Here is a 15,161-nt window from a genome sequence, read left to right as displayed (position 1 = left end):
GCAGATAACACTGCTAACAAAAAAAAAAGCCATGTGACAGGACACAAGCAGCTGCCATTCAGACATAAGATGTCTGCTCCCATCGCTGAGCAGACAGGGAATTTTCCCGTGACAGGGCCATCCACATCAGGGCTCCCAAGGGAACAGGCTAAGCATCCCTGTTCTACAACAGTGCAACTGAAATCTACTGTTTATTCCTTCAAAACTTTCTCCAGTACTTCTTTCTCCCTTTCTAGTAAAACCCTGAAACAGAAAAAATTCTTCTCATGTGCTTTAGGAGAATTATTACACGTTGGAATGCAATACAGATAGTGAGCAATTCAACTCAGATCCATTGAGCTACCTGGTGTTTAAAACAGAAGCAGAATTTCTAAAGACTTTATAAAAATAAAAACAGTGTATGACTATGCAAAAATAGTCAACTGCTGTTATAACTTGTTCATTTATTATTTTTTTTATTCTTTTCCCCAAATCTGAATTCATGGTTACACCTACACTAAAAACAGTGCTACTCCTAACACTGATCTGTTTCAGACCAAGTTACACAGAACTCAGCAAGGGTGGCAGGTTTTATTGTTTACTTTGCCACTTCCCAGAAACCAGATCATTCTATTTTTAGCTCTTACAAGGCACGATTCAATCAGTAATTCAAGTATGTTTCCCAGATGATTTAAAACATACACTCCAGGTCACAATGATCAACAGTCAGAATGGCCAACTCCACTCTTGGCTAGTAGAACCTCAGATCCCTTCCAATACATTAAATTTGTTAAAAAGTTAAGGGCCTTGAGTGTCACAGAAAACATTGTAATTAAAAGTCTTAACTCAGATACCGAATTTGAGAAATCTGTTATCTCTTCCTTCACTTGACTCCTTCCCCTCAGCTGCACGAGAAGATTCCAATCCTATGAAGTCCCTCCTATTACTGGGACACACCTTCCAACCCAGGACCAGACAACTGCTTCTTTTCCCACCTCCACACCCACCCATTATCCAAGTACCTCAGATCCATCGGTCTTGTCCACCTTTGCCATCTAACATGCTTCATAAACATGCAAACTTCTATTCCATCCTCCTTTGCAAAGACACCACTCCTCAACGCTTCACGTATCTAGTATCTACTCGGGAGCCCATGAGTAAGAAACTGCAAGCGCTGCCACTAAGACCAAGCAGAGACAAAGCATTCTCACATATTGGTGTTCTCAGTTCATGAAACCTTGCTCTAGAAATTTACCAGCAGCTAGGCAAAGCTGCTCTTTTGGAAACACATCCCAGAATTATCTGTAAGTCAGAGTCTCTTCAAAGCCTACAGGAGCTCCTGTGTCACTACGATTGCTATAGGTAAGATCACATAAGCCGTTTTGGTTTGGCTCCTGATCCAAGCCCACCCTAAAGCTAAAGGCATTTGAAACTCAAAGACTTGGCCCAAAGAAAGACGCAAGAGTTCAGAGCTTCTCACTTTGCACACCCGTTTTTCTTCAGTTACAGCTCTCTGAATAACTAAGCACACAGACAGATATTTAAATAATATAGTTTAAAGCTTCACATTTAACAGCACTGTCTGTAATAAGAGGCATTTGCAACTGTTTGCATTTCAAATAAATCATGCTGCACATTAGCCCCTTGACACAAGAGGTTACTATCTTGGCAGGGATTTTATTGCCAGCAAAGGCATTCTCAGCACAGGCAAGAAGCAGTAATTTAACATATGGATAGAGATTAAGGAAGGTAAGACAGATCATGTCTGCATTGATTTTATTATAGACTAGACAAAGTCACAGATGAAACACCCGTTGGAATAAAAATGTACCACATGAGCAGAAAAAACAGCTATACCATTTGGAATTGGAAAAGACTAAATCTGAATTCCCAGATTTAAGCATTTCCAGCCACGAGCTACTTACCAGTACTCTGCAGTCCAAAAACCCAAAGCTTGCAGTTACCGGCTGCTAGCTAAAGTAATGTCACCATCATATTTTCCATACTCACAGCTTTTAAAAACTTCTCTATTGAGGCTGAGAATTTCCATGTTTGGTATGAAACCAAGCCATGGCATTGGAATTCCTCTCGATTGATGCAAAATGAGGGAAAACCACTTTTGTTTAGGTCAGAACAAGAGAAGAGACTTTACCGACTAAAAATACAAAACAAAACCCTCAAGTGGACCGATACCAAGCTGTTAAACCAAATGCTTTCAATACCTCGTTTCAGGAATTTGCTTCTGTGGGTATGAAATCCTTTTTTTTTTTTTCCTAGATACAGTTCCGCCTTGTGGAGACTTTGCTCTTACCAAGCATTAAAATGACAACTACTTACCTTTCTCAATCCCTACAGTAAGGACAGCTAACAAGGACAACAGAGCTTATTTGGTCAGATCCTCAAATGGCAATAACACAAGATGTCCCGCTCAATTCTTTTCCTATTCAAGGACATAAAAGTTTTAAAAGAAGTTACTGAACATTTTGCAGATTTCCTATTTCAGGTGTTACACTTTTATATTCCACAAAGCATTTTTGTGATGTATACCACACGAATCATACTAGCGACTTTCATTTGGAGGTTGAGCTAAGAGAGCTACCAGCAGTTTTTGATTAAGCTTTCGAGCAGCTCTAGCAATCAAACCAAGAAACGTCCGTCTTGCATTGTTCCGAATGGAGGAAGCAAAACGCCTGCAGCCACTAAGCTCCTCCACATCCCTGGCATTCAGCCTTAGCACATATTGCATATTTACACATACACATCCCGGTGACACTTTCCAATAACAAAACCCATGAGCCTTTTAGTTCATCTCGCAGCTCCGTTTTGCTTTAAAACGAAACCCACATCTCTGCACATGAATACACACCTCCTAACATACTGCACACCCTGCCCAATCAATCATTAAAAATCCAAGCTGTTTTAAAATGCTGACCAATTTGTTGTGGGGCAGCATACATGTGCCTCATGTTTATTTCATAACTCAAATCCTGCCGGAAACAGTTTTGGGAGTTGAACAATAAGCTGCAAAACAGATCAGTCAAAACTCATGTCAAACTGCTTTATTACATCTTAAATAACATTACATTTTAATATAGTATCTATCTTGCATCCAGCTTTCTCGAAGTACACTGACTTTAAAATTAAATACAAAAGGTGAAGAGGGATACAGGGCGTGGAGAAAGCTCTACAGAGTAGTTTCATGAGAGAGAGTAAGAGGGAATTCATCTTTTATGCCAAATCCAGGCCTAACGCACAATTACAGCACATTTTTGTACAGAATGTTGCAGAAAAAACAAAATGGAGAAAAGCTACTACTGCTGCTAGGAAGGAGCATTTCTGGATACAGTGAGAAGATAGGAAAGTTTAACAGAACAATCTGCTGTCCAAACACTGCTGCTTTTAACATTTTATTTGAAAAGAAAGCCAGGAAAACCTGCTCATTACAAAAATGACTCTGATCAGATGCAAAGGACTCATCCTACAAGAGGAACTGGCTGTGAGGAACTGATTTATAAAGAAGATGGTCTAGGTTCCCTCCTCCCACACCCCAGAATCTTTGACAGCGATTGTTTGAACAGGCTGTTTCTTTAAAAAAAAAAAAGTGACTTATCACGCTACTCCAAAACGTGCATAGCTTTGTACTCGAGTTCTTCATAGATTTATGCACAGAGTAGCAACAATAAATGAATACAGCGACAATGGTTACAGTTTTTAAACAGGTTATTTCTTCAAAGAAAAAACATCTAAGGACTTAGTCCAATATGCACTTTTTAGCATTTCTACAGCATGCGATTCTAAGAGTAAACCCACCCAATATGGCAAACAATCAAAAAAGGTTTTTTTTTTTGTTTAACTTAGAAAGTTCAAGATCATTATTTTCAAAACATTGATTTGTACATCATTTCATACACAAAGAATTGACTCAATACCCAAGTGTAGGATAGGTCTCTTTTGAAAACAGAGATTCCTGGTTGTTGAGACTTATAGGATAGTGTTAGGATATATAAACTGCCCTTTCAAGTGGACAAAACCAAAACAGATTAAAAAAATCAGTGTGGTGAAAAAGGGGGGGGCAGGAGGGACCAAGGATTGCATTTGTTATCCATAAAAGGTGAAAGGATTCTTTAAACAAGCATTCATTACCTTTTACAGCATGTGCTTGGTTACCTTACTGCTTAACATTATCCTATATATGCCAAGTTTTGTGCAACAATTATCTGTGATACTAAAAAATAAAATAAAAAAATTAGGGACTAAATTTACAGCGTTAACAACCCCCAGATGCTCTGGGCTAGGACTCCCTTGTTTTGCTCAATTAAATACATAAAGAAATGTATTTAAAAAGGAAACTTGAAAAAAATCCTGCTACAAACATGACTTTAAAATTTGCAAGTGTGTGAGATAAAGTCCTTAACTTCAACTTGGAAACTACAGTGAAAGCTAACTGTTTCACAATTATGCTCAAGTTTATTTTCTGGTCATGCTTTTATGATAGTGTTTCATTTTTAAATTCTCAAGACAAAAAAAAATGGTCCCAAAAGGAATGCACAATTTCATTTTGCTTACAACACAGAAATTCTTCTTGGAAAGGTAATTGTGCTCTTCATTTCAGCAACAGGAGACGGAAAAGATCTTGCCCTTTGAAGTTGGGGAGGATGGGGGTCCAAGTTAGTATGGTTGGATTGGATATGCTATCATTTTTAATTTTCAACCGTTGGAAACTTCTTCCAGTCATGGAGTCCGCTGCTCTTCTGACACATAGAAAGATTTGTTAACAGTTGCACTTTGATAAACCACAATCAAGTTTCAAGTTTGCTCTCGCTACCCACTGACACATTCGGCCATTACCTCACCACTGTCAAGAATGCCATTTATTTACCAACCCAGACTCAGAAGACCATACGGTCATCCCAAACAGGAAAATAAAATATGCCAAAAATAGTTCATCACAAAAATGTCCTTGCATATATTAAACAAATAGCCTTTTAAGAACACAAACATGTTTTTTCTGCAGTGACTTTCCTAATCTGAACTATAAGCTTGCAGCATGAGTAAAACAGCACTGTTTGGGCCTGGAAAAAAGCATTCTGAATCCCAAACAATGAGTCTTAATTAACTGGCTACCTACCTGCTTCAGTTCCAGATCTTGAGGAAGCTGTCCCATGATCCTGTTGCCACTGCCATACCATCATCAGTCACACCTAAGCAACTGACACGGTTATCATGACCGGCAAGGACACCTATAAATAAGAACATGTAACAAACACATTACCTTCATGATTTCGTATTTCAGTTCCAGTAACAGAGACACGCACATTTGGATTAGTCAACATATCCAATCAAAGATCTTGAACAAACATAGCTGGAATTTTTAAATGCTTTTGGTTTTATAAGCACAAACATAGATATAATTGGATGAGTTTGCAAGGGGGTAATAGAGTAAATGCATTACTCCAAAATTTTCCTTGTGTATTCCCCACATTATGACCTTTACTGGTTTCTCATGAGTTGTCAAGTCACCACCCTGAAAATTCTGCTGACAATGTCATAGCAATCATAACCACACACTGCACAGCTCATAGTATTTCCTCTCCACAGTGATAAAGATCAGTTAGATTTTTACAAAATTTTTTATGTGCACAATCAGAAGTTAGGCTGAATTATGTTATGAACACTAAAGCATTTTTTATCTAATTTTATCTTACTACATTCACAAGCACTTACAAGACAAACTCCTACATACGCATATTGACAAATAGATTGTATCTGGTACAATTCAATTACAGTATTAAAAAACCCAGAATCGGCACATCAAACAGAAAAATTAAGGGAGTCAATGTTTTCCTCTATCCCCTTTAATTTAAGGATTTGCAGCAAGTAAAAAGAAAACTGAATTATGTTCAAGCTCTTTCTCATCCACAGCACTGAGCTAAGATATTCTTGACAGTCTTAAAACTAATCTCCCAGCATCAATTACACTGCTCATAGGATTCTCCTCATTCATATTTTGGGTTTTCCCCCTCCATTTACTATTCTCCAATACAGAACATTAATTAAGTCAGTTTTAGTTCTTACACAAACTAATGTTTCAAAATTAGTATTTTTAGCTGCTAAAAGTCTGTGTAACAATGACTACTTGATATACAAGGATTCCTGATGTTTGGACAAGTAACATTTCTGATCTACTCTGTAAAAGCAGTAACACTGTGCGAGTAACACCATTAATCTCCAGATCCTTTTAAACCCATACAAGCGTCTAAGCCTCAGCACAGAATTGTGCCCTCCTGCAGCAGAAACCAAATCGTGATGGAGCAGACAATACCATGTTCAGAAATTCAGTGCGATACCGAACACCGCTGCCAGAGCTAAGAGAAATACCATGGGGTTACCTAGGGTGTACTGTGGATAGCATCAGTATATCAAGATGTGGTCTACTATCACATTAGTTATGCGCTGCAATTTGGTAAAAGAGCATGCCAGGCAGTCTACATTTGAATTGAATAAATAACCAAGGCGTTTAATGTAGAATCAGGCATAATAGAGGTGTCAAATCTGCTCAGCAATCTTAAGTCTCAGAATATCTCAAATAAGCAGAACATTTGACAAAGTACTTGTTGAAATCAGTTCTAGAACTTGGAAATAAAGAATCAGACTTCATGGGTACGTGGCCATAAACCCAGATCAGTATAAGGAATTGTCTCTCATTCCTACAGGTAAGCAATATCACCACCACCTCCTATTCTTTTTCTTAATGAAGGTCTTTCAAAGAGAAAAAAACAGGGAAAACCATGTAATTGTTTTCACAGTACTTACATACAGCCAACTGTAAACTAACCTAAACACAAATCAAGGGAATTATCTCAATTCATCTCCATGCAAGCTTCTACACCCAATTATGGTCTCAATCAGAAGTACAAGAAACTCGAGTTGTACATCTCAACACACAGACAAGGCTGATTCATAAAATGCATTTCAGTACCAAAATAATTGTGTTCGGCATCACCAACTTGCAAACAGAACCAAATGCTATTGTACAATATATGAACAAAGTATCCACAGTTGCAGCTTCTCAGCACTGATAAAAACTATCATGAATACTGGAAGGAAGAAAGAATAAAATCTGAGTGGTAAAACAAAGTTGCTAGAAACAGAAATTAACAAACCCAGTGGAAACTATCTTGGTATAGTCCAAGATTACATGATTGTTGACATTTTTTTCAACCTGCAGTATGTGCTCCCCTCAAAGCAAGGAGTCAGTCTGCACCAGATAACTTACTCACAAATGCACGTGGAAGAATATTCTGCTTGTCTGGTGGTTTTTGTTTGCTTTTAAAACCCACCTATGATAATTCTAAAAGCCCTAGACTACTTTACTTGGTAAGAGTAGGTGCTTGCTCTCCTCTCTATTCTGATACAGGTAACAAAACATTTGCAGCCTAATTTATACCTTTTCTTCTTTTTTCTAATACGAGGTTTCACTTTAAAGAACCGAAGTTAAATTATCTTTGAACCATAAATTTCATACTCATCTCCTCAAAAGATAATCTCCAGTGTTTGCTGTTTCACTGCTTTCTCTACAGCTACTGCTACAAATAAAAAAATAATTTATATAAATAGCAACATTAAGGTTTAATTTTTGAACAGTTCATATATAAAAAATGCCATAAAGTCTAAAAAAAAAAAGCCCTCCACTTCCAAACCCTTGTCTTTAATAGCAATCTTCCTATTCTCAAGCATCCATTATTCCCTTCTATTTTTTAGCAGTATTCCAATTTATTTATTAACACCATTAAGCTACTTTCATCACCCGTCATCCTAAAACAGGTTATCACAGAGTTTTAAAGAGACAGGGAATGCTACCATGTCCATCTATACGACAACTTACACATTCAGTACGCCACACTGTTTATAATTTTTAAAACCCAAACCATTTACCTGCCCTATCGGCTTTCAGTGTGTCCCAGACATTGCAGTTGAAGTCATCATAACCAGCTAGGAGGAGACGTCCGCTCTTGGAAAATGCTACAGAGGTGATGCCACAGATGATGTTATCGTGTGAATAAACCATAAGTTCTTGATCAGCCCGAAGATCAAAAAGCCTGCATGTAGCATCATCCGAGCCTGTGGCAAATGCGTTGCCATTTGGGAAGAACTTTAACAGGGGAGGAGAAGAAAGAAAAAAAGACACTTATTTCAGACTATTCCTCCGTCCCATTGAATATACCGTTTTGTACAGACCGAGTGGAAAGAGAAAGCAGCAAAGAAGAGTATACACCTCTCCACTACTGAGACAGGGGAAAAACCAGTGAAGTGATTAAGAGCATGCAAAGAACTGCCACTGTTTCCATTTACCACAATGGATCTGAAGTTGTACAAACTTCAGGTACTTTCCCCAGCTACAAAAGCTATTAAAGAAAATATGCCATAATACTACCTCATACAGCACATGCTCAAAAGCAAAGACCAGAGAAATAGAAATTTATAAATCCCATGTCTTTTGTTCAAGTTAATACGTACACAGATGGCATTGATGTCTGACTCATGGCCAGTGAAGGTTTGCCGACACATTCCTTCTCTAACATCCCACAGTTTGGCAGAGGCATCACAGGCACCAGAAACAAAACACCGGGCATCAGGAGCAAGAGACAAACTCATGACATCTCCAGTGTGCCCAGTAAATGTCGTTGTCTGCTGACCAGTTTCTATGTCCCAGAGAGCGCTTGAAGGAATAATTAAAAAGGCAAAAATCAACATATTTGCACTCCATTAGAAGGTCTAGACCGCAATTCTTGCCTAAATCTGTTCATTTACATCACTGCTAAGAAGGAAAACTCCATGAAGTATTAAGAAATATATGAGTAGCAGTAACAAACATTCTTTGTTGAACTATTTGGTTATGTTACAGGATAACTGCACACAGAATATTTTAAAAGCTATCCTAAATTTTAAAATATTGAGAGATTTAAATTGAAACAGTGCATAAAACCTAACTACTAATACTCATGGCTGTTTATACACAAAGTTCTTATGACATGCCAATGACTATTGCCCAGTACTACTACAAGGCTGATTTAAAGCAGCAGTGTTAAGGCTATAGCAAAAGCTGAGCCAGCTTTTCTCCTTTTAAAAACTTAAATCACGAAGTTAACATCCTCAGTATGTCTGCCATCTCAAAGCTGCACCACTTGCCCAGCAAAATCACAGCAAGATCACTACTACAGTGATAATCTAAGAGTATAAAAGGATGAAAGAACACCATCACCTCCCTAACAAGAGGTCCAAACGGTTAAGGAAGATTTTTAATTTCTGTAATCAGAAGGGTGGCAGATTTGCACTAGGCAAATACTTTGATACTGTACTTTGAAGCCCTGCTGAACCGATGTTAAGGATGAACTGTCAACCAGACAACTGTACAGTTACTACAGCTGAAGCGGCTGTATTTTTTATAAAGAGCATAATTTTAACAAACCCTGTTTGCAGTTGGTTTGTTTGGTTTTTTTTTAAAAAAAAAAAACACCAACACATATTTAGAAACATTCTTGTGTAAAAAACCAAACATATATATTCAATAGCTACTCAGAATCGGTGGACTAATAGGTGGGCATTCAAAGAGACTGACGTTGTGTAGGAAAGGTATTTATTGCACAACCTTTGCTAGAAGAACTGCTGGGTCAGAGAACTGTAATGCTTTTAGAAATTAGATATAATAGAAAATTCCATGAAAGAAGATTGAGGTCTTTTTTTGTTCAGAAGCTAGTGCTTAAGACATACACCTACATTCTCCTCAAAAAAACCAACTACTGTCACTGTAGAATATTTTCTAAGAGCTCTTCTGAATAACAACTTAAACTAAATTCTGTGTTAGAAAAAGCTAAAAATGACTTTACAAATAATACATACTGAATACTAAACAAGTTTGAGAAAACTGATTAGTCTAATACACTTATTTCTGAAAGCCAAATAGTTACAGTAAAAAAAAAAAACTTCCCATACCATCTTAACACAAAGAATTAGGCCAGAGTCTTTGGAACATGGGCATAACTAAACAGCCAAAGTTCACAAAATTTCAAAGTTCAGCTGTTCCATTACTAATAAAACATGACCTATGAACAATAATCAATCACATTTAGTTTCTGGGTGACGATTAGGTTTACGAAGAATAAAGTTTCCTTCAATAATAGAGTATAGCTGTGAAAAGTCATTACTAACAATCACGTCAACATTCTACTGCTTACCAAGTGGTGTCACCAGAGCTGGTAACGATTTGATTATCATCCAAGAAACGACAGCATGACAAGTATCCTGAAAACAAAATAAAAAGTTGATGAATAAGACCAGAGATTACTCTTCACATTGCATACTGGCTTGCTTATGTTGCTTCTTCCTCTCCTGAAGATGCAGCAAGAACTACTATATAAGCTTAAAATACAAACGCAGACAATCTTTATATAGGAACTTCCAATGTTTTGGACAAACAAAAATGTTTGGCTCTTTACAGACCATGCCCAATTCAACCGCCACGCTAGCACAGTGATACACTGGCATCACAGCAAGTCAGCCTAAACAAAGTTATCTGTGACACAGAAGAAAAACTTAAGCAGCTTACCCAAAGAGGGTAGAAACTTTTGGAGACACCTTGCCAATTTTTCTGTTGGTAGAGTAGGAAGATTAGGAGGAAGAAGAGAAAGAGGGTGTAGCGAGGCAGAAGCATGGAATCCACTGGCCAACCTGGCGAGAAGTATAGGTAACCCTGCACTGTATACACTAAACTTTCTTTAAAAGTGGATCTGTAATGTCACTGCATCCAGGAACAACAAATGCTTATGACCTCCACAGTGTCATGCAACTACTGAGAAAAAATAAACTGCATTCTTGGTCAGTACAGAGAACAGAGACTATACGTCAGATGTTTCCCAACAGTGGCATCAAAGAAAATTTCATCTGAAAGCTCTAAAGCATCTTGGTACTGAGGTACCACAAGCCAAACTATCAAGCTAACAACTGATTACAAAATATGTCTGTCCTGCCAGCCGCCTCTGTTTCAGACAAACATCTTCTGAAAATCCAAACTACAGCAAAATATGAAACCTGTAAACATCAGCTTCCAGCTATAGGCTTTGTTCAATTCTGGAACAGAAATGCAGCTCATTCTTCAAGAAGATTCCACACAAACTGATCAGGCCTCAAATGTACTCCTTTGACATTCCTTGTATTACAGCAAAATCCCGCTTCTCATGTTAAGTAAACCGTTTCCCCAGTGATATAGTTTATAACTATAAAGACCATTAAGAAGCTATATATCAATAGAAATAATGCCCTTTTATTGCTAAAATATTTTTCAGTATTTTGATATATACATGGCCACACACTGCAACCTAAAACTCCCTGTGTCCAAACATCACTCCGAACTTCCCTGTGTCCTGAAGGGCGGGCAGGAGGCAGGGGGAGAAGAGAAGAGCACCTTCCTGGAAATCACTTTACTGGTCATATCACAGCCACTATCTGGAAGGTCAAATCAGCACTGCATTCTCACACCCTTAACACCATCCACAGGGTACAGAATTCCTCTAAATCAATAAAACATGCTTTGCAAGAAAAACAGCTGAAAGAAAATTAAGTAACATTAAGTATACTTTAATTCACATTTAACTTTCTGCATAAAAATTCATTAACGTATAACTGTTTATTTCTGAGTAACCTTATTTGCTTCAGTGAGCAGTCTATACCATTTTCTTTACTCTGAATAGCCAGAAAACCAGCAAGGCACAGAGCCCACCTGACATTTTGTCTGAAGAACTGTTAGAGGCTTTCTCTGGAGCCAAGCTAACAGCCTTTAGAGCAACCTACCTTTGTTTTGGATTAGTCCTTGTGGAAACAAAAAGACCATAAAGATGACACGCAGCTTCAGAGCTGCAGCTTTAGGAGAAATGCCTAATTACAGTTCATTCCTTCACTCAGGTTGCTGGAGGTATTACTGATTCCACAAGAATGCAGAAGACTACCGATGTATGCGGCAGGCTCAGTACTATGTGAGAACTTTACAAGATGCCCAAGTGCCTAATAAATAGCCAGTGTTTTCATTTTCAGCAGAGTTCAAGAAACAACCCACACGGCTTTCCTCTGAAAAATTTTCCAAGCCCATTCACAGAAGAATAAAAATACAACCTGTCCATTGTCAGACAATATACAAAAGCAGCTCACATTTTTCATGTTACTGCTGCTTATATGGTGCTCATCTCTGTTAACTGTACATTCTTCGGGAAGTGAGAACCTCTTCAGCCACTGAATTTGCTTTAGTAGGTACTTTGTGACACTGGGTCTCTTGGTTTGTTCAGAAACAAAAACTTTCAACTTATCCCCAATACTTAAAACAGTAGCTTTTAAGCACCTTGAGGGATTTTCTTGCTTCAAAAATTAACACCTGCGTTTCTACAATCCTTCTTACCTAACAAGATAAATGTTGCTTCACCTGTCACTAGGACAACTTTGCAGCTACAGTTTACAACCTAATTCACCAAGTAAAGCCTACAAGTCTACCCCTCTCATCAACAACAAGGAAGCCCACCTTAGAAACCGAAGGCAAAAATTAGTCTATTTATTTTGGGAAGAAGGGAGGGAAGTAAAAACAGAAGAGGAAGCAACACCACATCTCTGCAACTAAAAAACAGCTCCACCAGAAGGCAGCTGTCTTGCTTATGAAAAGTTAAAACACATTCTCATTATACTTCTTTTGTTCAAAGAGTATCATCCTTAAAAAAAAGTTTTTAAAAAGGAGGGAGAAAAAGCCATTTAAAAACAGGTAGCACGCAGCTACGGTCCCACCTGAGAAACAGAGGTGAACAATGAAGTTTCTCTCTTTAATTAGGAAATTATATTTAAAAGGTTGTGGTTTGTTGGGGTTTTTTTGTTTTGTTTTGTTGTTGGTTTTTTGCAAATCTCCACCATGTGCTTAAGTAACTTAGATCATTCTGAACAGGCACTCACCTGTGTGACCAGCTAGTTCACGGCTGACACGTACATTCCCTTCACGAGTTTTCAAGTTATAAATGGAACAGATGTTATCAAGACCACCACAAGCCACATAATTTCCAGAAGGAGCATATGCACAGGTCATGACCCAGGATGAACGCAGGGGAATAGCATGCACCTGAAACCAATACATTAATGTATTTCATCTGCAAAACAACTGGTTCAGTAATTTATTAGCAGGAAGTTTTTCACTTCTCTCAGGACATACATCATCTTTTTGTCAAAAGGACAAGAAGAAAACCGTGAAAAGTCTTTGGCTGTTCGAGTATCAAACTATTTTGAGGGTAATTTGCATATATAGCTCACCAGGCACATCATTACTTGTAATGACGTAATTAATACCTCACATTTGCCTTTCCTGCGTTCAGTTTAATCAGCAATTTTTGTAAAAACAAAATTATTTCATTTCAGTGCTCTGATTACTATTGGTTTATTATAGATTCAGGAAAATATTGACGTCCAAGTACAGTCAGCAGAACTGCAAATTCCAGGCTTAGATGCTATGCTATGAATGAACAAGTAAGGAAATCGCTTTCACTGCCATTTAAATCCTTCTTTGGAAACCCACTGCAAGCAATCAAGCTTCACATTTAAATAACTACCCCATGTTTCCATGTCATGCTGTGCTCAAAGAACTTACTAAAAAAAAATTATCGAAGCTAAACCTGTTCTATCTTGTAAACTCATTGCATTCATCCTTCAAATTTGTTCATAACATCTTTAAGAAAGTGATCATATCCTTATAGATATTGTGAGATTTCATGCAATATTAACAATCTTCTGGCATTTAAGTAAACAGTAAAGATTACTGTAGTAGCAGAGGAATATACAGTAATCAGTGAACCTACAGCAATCAGTAGTTAAACCACCACCACCACACTGCACTAAAACCAGAACCAGCTCGTTTTTGGAAGCCTTCTACCAAAGAACTATCAGAATAATAAACTTGAATCATTTTATTTTATCATCAGGAAAAGCTGATATTTCTGACAACTGCGTTACTGCCAAAAGAACATCCACAGACTATCATTCAAGTATTTTTGCATTAGTGGCTTCCAGGTGCTACCTGGTCAAGTTTAATACCATTTCAACACCAAGCTGTTGGCTACCTATCAAAGTTTAATACCATTTCAACACCAAGCTGTTGGCTACCTATCATTCCAGAGGGTTGGTGGTTTGGTTGGTTTTGTGTTTTTTTTCGGGTTTTGGGTTTTTTTTTTTTTTTTTTTTTGGGGGGGGGGGGGGGGGGGAGGTGTTTTTTGTTTGGGGTTTTTCACTTCTTCTGGGGTGGGTGTTTTTTTGTTTTCATCCCAATCGCTATTTCACTGAATCAATACTGCCAAGAGGTATGGGGGGAGGACATTTTTGCAGCTGAACAGCTCTATTTCCGATTCTAGTAAAAATTTTACCAGTCTAATAACAACCTCCGATTCCATTCCCCCCAGTTAAGAAAGCTGCCTTCTGCCTCTTGATGCTGCCATGGATTACTTGGTATTCATGTAAGAACTGAAGGTACTAATACAGAAATCATGGTATACAGCGATTATTTTACTAGCTTATCTTTCACCTGTTACAGTAATTAGGTCACATTTTCCTGCAGGCTGGGGTCAAAGGAGAAGGATGAAGGCAAAACCAGAAGGTTTTTATTTTTTATTTTTGGGGTTTGTTTTTTTTTTTTACAAGCAGTATTATTACTCTTCAGAGAAGTTATGGATTCATTAATTTCACAACTGGGATTCAACAATAATCCTAGCTTTTGAGGTTGATGCTGCAATTGTTTGTTTTTGCTTCTTTCTCCTCTGTAGCGTGCCATTTGCTCCAGCACATTGGCAAAACTGCTTTTAAGGCTATGACTAGCTGAGCCATGAAAATTTATTTCAAATAAAGTCAGTTCCATGCTCCTGGACATGCACAACAGACTTGAACAGGTCTGTCAACCCAACTTAAAGGGGCAATGTGTGAATTGTTGATAGCCCTGATGCAGTAACCATAATCAGAAAATACCAATCACTGTCATACGAAAGCAAAAGTAATCCTGAACTGCATCACGTGACTGCAGCCAGAAAGTGATGACCCATTATCTATACACCAAGTCGTTCAATACTTAACTGCAGACACCAAATTACTACAGCTATGCTTGATTCTCTGACCTT

General features: G+C 37.9%; 1 protein-coding gene across 7 annotated transcripts in view; it reads right to left on the bottom strand.

Annotated features, from left to right (window-relative positions):
- Positions 1-3,023: 3,023 nt before the first annotated feature.
- GNB1 (G protein subunit beta 1) overlaps positions 3,024-15,161 on the bottom strand; it is a 45,633-nt gene continuing 33,495 nt past the window's right edge. For 6 of the 7 annotated variants that reach the window (XM_056331188.1, XM_056331187.1, XM_056331192.1 and 3 more), the window contains 6 exons: positions 12,964-13,126; positions 10,215-10,281; positions 8,497-8,698; positions 7,915-8,131; positions 5,108-5,219; positions 3,024-4,730 (listed from right to left, as the gene is read on the bottom strand). In XM_056331188.1, coding sequence (XP_056187163.1) covers positions 5,113-5,219; positions 7,915-8,131; positions 8,497-8,698; positions 10,215-10,281; positions 12,964-13,126 — 756 coding nt within the window. In that variant the 3' untranslated portion in view covers positions 3,024-4,730; positions 5,108-5,112. The remainder of the gene's footprint in view (positions 4,731-5,107; positions 5,220-7,914; positions 8,132-8,496; positions 8,699-10,214; positions 10,282-12,963; positions 13,127-15,161) is intronic. The other variant, XM_056331191.1, reaches the window with a different exon arrangement.

The sequence above is a fragment of the Falco biarmicus genome, chromosome 3 (genome assembly GCF_023638135.1).
Source record: "Falco biarmicus isolate bFalBia1 chromosome 3, bFalBia1.pri, whole genome shotgun sequence".
Lineage (NCBI taxonomy): Eukaryota > Metazoa > Chordata > Aves > Falconiformes > Falconidae > Falco > Falco biarmicus.
Note: the sequence above shows the minus strand (reverse complement) of the source record. Positions and strands in the feature narration are given on the sequence as shown.